At 37.6% G+C, this 5,000-nt stretch overlaps 1 protein-coding gene across 1 annotated transcript in view; it reads left to right on the forward strand.

Annotated features, from left to right (window-relative positions):
* Positions 1-1,437, forward strand: part of LOC144972702 (mismatch repair endonuclease PMS2-like) — a 45,106-nt gene extending 43,669 nt beyond the window's left edge. The window contains exon 12 of the mRNA XM_078914242.1: positions 42-1,437. Within this exon, the coding sequence (XP_078770368.1) occupies positions 42-104 (63 nt within the window). The 3' untranslated portion in view covers positions 105-1,437. The remainder of the gene's footprint in view (positions 1-41) is intronic.
* Positions 1,438-5,000: the final 3,563 nt, after the last annotated feature.

The raw sequence follows: 5,000 nt of genomic DNA on the forward strand, positions 1-5,000 counted from the left end.
AAAGTAATTATTAAATTTATTATTATTTTTCCCCCTTACAGAATTGCCCTCATGGCCGTCCTACGATGCGTCACCTCTTCAACCTCAACATGCTACCCTCTTAAAATATTTAAAATTGATTTTACGTTGGTTTTTTTTATCTGTTATTATCCTAGTCTTTCAGTGGACCTTTCTTATGAAGAAAAGTTGTATCCACTTATAGCAAGAAATGAAGTTAGTAGGAAAGTGCCAGAAGACAATGGAGAATAAAAATTTCGTCGCGGCGATGGGGGCTTGAACCTGCGACCTTACTGGTACGACAATGCCTTGCCAGGAAGAGCATGGCTCTACTGTCTGAGTATCCACCACTCCTCCTTTTCTGAATTAATATCCACTTATAGCAGTTTGTCGTTACACTGACAAAATGCCATTTTTCCTTTTTGGTCAGAAACATTTGTTTCATATAGGTACCAATAGATGAAGATGTCCAAAAGAAACAAAGGTGATTTGTTAGTGTATGATAGAGTGGACTCTGCTGCATAAAGTCAACTCTCTTAAAGTAGCAATGACTATGAAAAATGTTTTTTTCTCTTTTTGATGAAAATTTTTGTCTAAAATCAAAGCCCTATCTCCACTGAGTAAAAATGTTTTTGAATTTTGAAAAGCCATTCATAAATAAACAAGTTATGCAGTTTCAAAGGTCTCATTTATTTGGATGACCCGCAAAGAGGAAAAAAACGCGAAAATATGGGACGCTTTATCAGCATTTTTTTTCAACCTTTGGTTGTATCTTGCGTAATAAGTGGATTAAAAGATTGAAACTTGAAGAGCAAATTAGGATGGTGTTTTGTAAAATACGGGAAAAGTACTCGTCATATTCATATGAAATTTTACAACCAAAAAGAAGAAATGTTCATGTATTAACTTGTCAGCGACAAAACTTCCACGTCCGGTAGTTTTAGAAATATTTTACTCCAAAGAGTAAAAATCTATTTTTAACGGTCTTCTGGTAATTGCACGAGTTTTGTCGCTTGACATAATCTAAAATGACCTTTTTTCTAACTGTGTGCCAACTTTCAGTCATATTCATCGATAAACAGCGTCGTAATTAATTTTTAAAAATAGCAGATACCAAACGGCTTCGTCCCATATTTTGACGCGAATTCGGGCACTTCGTGAGCGAAAAAGAGGTCCAAAGATTTGTGCGGGATAGTCATTGCTACTTAAAGTCATCCTCTAAAGTCAGTCGATCTTTTTGGTCCAGCTGCATTGGCTTTATCAGGATTCCATTGTATTTGTTTACAGGAGCATCACCACCAATATGTTTGTTGTAGTTGTATGTATTGCTTCCTTACTTGTATGTAGATATGCATGCTCTGCCAACAAAAGGGACAAATTATAATTTACAAGCCATTACATTTCCTCAATCTTTCTTTCAATAAAATCAATGTTACCACATTGCACCAGTGTATTTCAGTTTTTCTATAAACCCATAGTAACTGCTTTCTTTCATCATGACGTGGTATCTTTATTTTGAAACCAAAAAAAAAATTAAATTGATTATTTTTACCATTCTTATTACACTTCATAAATAACAATGTGAAATTGAATGTAAGCTTCAATTTTATATACAAACACAGATAAAATGGACGTTTCGTGTTTCCCTTTTATCAACAAAACAGGATGAATGAAACACTACAGACGAATAAGAATAGTTTTTGTTTATTCATCTTAACAACGCCACTACCACATTATCTCATTCGTCTGTAGTGTTTCATTCATCCTGTTTTGTTGATAAAGATAAAGGGGAAACCCAAAACGTCCATTTTATCTGTTTTCGTACATTAAATTGAAGCTTACATTCAATTTCACATTGTTATTTATTACGGTGAGAGAATGTAAATAAAGAGCCTTCCCAGGGGAGAACTTTGCGCCACTCAGAATGGGACTCCAACCAAGGACTTATCGGTCTGAAGGCGAGTGTCATACCACAAGCCACTCAGAATGGGACTCCAACCAAGGATTTTATCGGTCTGAAGGCGAGTGTCATACCACAAGCCACTCAGAATGGGACTCCAACCAAGGACTTATCGGTCTGAAGGCGAGTGTCATACCACAAGCCACTCAGAATGGGACTCCAACCAAGGATTTATCGGTCTGAAGGCGAGTGTCATACCACAAGCCCTGGGTGGGGTTCCTGACCTCCAATAGTGGGCAGGGAGGTACTTACTGTGTCTTCTATCCCCCTATATCTGTTTTCCAACTTGCTTCCTGTCTTTGTCTTGGAATTAGATTACTTAGTTTTGTCCTGGCCCCGGCCGGTTGGCCTTACTGATACTGAGAGGGAAACAGTCAAATGCATAGTTATTGTTTTGGGAGATGATATTTTTTTCCTTGTAAATCATCTCTCTGTTATATATTATTATATTTGTTATTTTTAATGTAATAAGCATTTGAGTGTATTCCTCTTTGTTGGATCTTGTGTTTGTGTTTGGGTGAGACTTATAGGTGATCCCAGACTAAGTACATTGATGGTATGCTCTTGGAATCTACATCTGATCCCTATTTGTTCCCAGTTCCTGTTTGTCTTCCTTTCTCTTGGGTGCTTTAATTGTAATTCTAGAACTTTCTACTATCCCATTTTCTTCCCTTTTACTGGCGCTGATATAACCTAAATGTGTTGCAAGCACCGTAAAACCCTTATAAACAAAACAAACATACCACAAGCCACTCAGAATGGGACTCCAACCAAGAACTTATCGATCTGAGTCTGAAGGCGAGTGTCATACCACAAAGCGGCAAAAACCTTTATTTTGATAGTCTTTCTCTCAGCAAATGACCCAAGGCCAGGCAGGTCACAAGCGAAATCATATAATATATATGTTTGGAGTCTCGTTCAGGGAGCCCTGATAGCTCAGCTGATAGAGTACTCGTTTCACAATCGAAGTGATTGAGGTTGATCCCGGGTGCAATCGAGATTTTTTTCTGATCCCCGTCCACCCAGCAGTGATTGAGTAGCTGGGTCTCTTAGTGGAAAATACTTTGTAGCAGACTAACGTCCTATCCAAAGGGTAGCAAGCAATTGCTATTGTCCGTATTGCACTATAAAAACAAGGATATACTATGGCTAATGGCTCTCTGAAGGAGTCTCATTCTAAAACAAGGGCTAAAAGAACCGTGGAAAGAGACAACACACATACACTCTAACTCTAAGGGGAATAAAAGAGATGGCTAGGGTCCTGGCCAACAAGAGAAGGTCAAGCTATCAAACTTCATTCTCACCCTTTCTCACACTCAAAACACAATATTATCAATAAGCAGGTGCAATGAAAAATGATCATTTTCTTTTTGTTTATTGGATTGTCAAAATAACAACAGTGTACAGAGTGTGATTTTTATAAAAATATAAAAAGTTCCTTTGCAATTTAATTTAATACAAGATTAAAGCAAATTCTTTATCATTATGGGATTACATAATACAGTGGAACCTCAGTAGTATAACAATGTTGGTGGGATTAGCCTAAAATTCCTGTTATATCCGGATCTGTTATTCACGGGGTCCACTATATATCTCAGAAGCATGAATTAATTACGTATTTGGGAGAGTATTCTTTCCCAGCATTTTATTGTAATGTAAAACATTCTCACATTACTTATCTATCCAGCATCGTTTATTGTCATTTAATGACTAGCAGTCTGTTCTGTCATATTATATATTGACAAAATGTCACCTTACTTTTTGAGCAGAACACTTTTACTACATAAAGCACCCGATTAAAGATGATCCCATCTTGTCGAAAATTGTTAAACCTGAGCAGTCAAAGGAGTCTCATTTATTTGGGCTAAATTGAGGTTTATTTAAATCAATCAATAGATGATAATATAATAAAGCATTTTGTATAGTTATGTACGTATAATAAATCATTTTTTAGTTAAGGCGCTAAATATGGCCAATCTCCAAATTGGCGACAAAACGAGGTTTTGCTGCATCAAGAAAGAGTGAGGTAAATGGCATAATATTTCTTATTTTGTCTTTAAAGATCTTGAATAGAAGTAGGTAACGAAACAAATTCCCTTTATTTATCTCAAGGCAGCAGCAGCTTCTAATGGTGTTCACACTATTAAGTTATGAGGATCGACCCAATCAGCACATTCTTCACGGCACTCGTGCAACGTCGCAAACCCACCAGGAAGCTTCGTCACAACACACCGTTCAACTAGATGCTCCGCGGTTTCGGGTTCTATCCTACATCGGGTACATGTTGGACAGGTGGAAAGTCCCCACTGATGAAGCGATTTTGCTGTGAGTGTGAGGCAGGTCCTCGACCGAAGCCGATTCGCTACCACCCAGTAACTCTTCTTACTTGTGGAGAAGCCTGGCAACTTCTCACCTAGTTTAGAGGAGAGTATGTCCCCGCCCCCTCGTCCAAACCATCCTCCATCTCGTATATGCATCTCTGTTCGTAGTCAGGGAAGCTGCGTACAAGCGTTGCCGGGCCATTGTCAGGCCACATTCTCTAGGCGTTGTTGCCAGCGTTCCTGACACTATGTACAGTGACTTGCGAAGTTTAACATCTACCTTCTCAACGTTCCTGCTTCTACCCCACACGGGAGCGCAATACTCCGCGGTGGAATAGCATAGTCGACTGTATATATATATATATATATATATATATATATATATATATATATATATATATATATATATATATATATATATGAATACAAATTGTCACTCAGATTTTTTGTGGCCGAGACGTTCGTTTCTGTGTCTCTTTACACGTCCTCAGTCGGCGTAATCCTTAATAATGTCATTGGACATTATTAAGGAATACGCCGACTGAGGACGTGTAAAGAGACACAGAAACGAACATCTCGGCCTCAAAAAATGTGAGTGACAATTTGTATTCTATATTAGCTCTAACCATCACTATCGAGCACTTTCGTACCTACGAGTACCCACCAACACTCATATATATATATATATATATATATATATTATATATATATATATATATATA

Source organism: Berghia stephanieae, chromosome 5 (genome assembly GCF_034508935.2).
Source record: "Berghia stephanieae isolate SIO BIC M18660-M18661 chromosome 5, UCSD_Bste_1.3, whole genome shotgun sequence".
In the NCBI taxonomy this organism is placed as follows: Eukaryota; Metazoa; Mollusca; class Gastropoda; order Nudibranchia; family Aeolidiidae; genus Berghia; species Berghia stephanieae.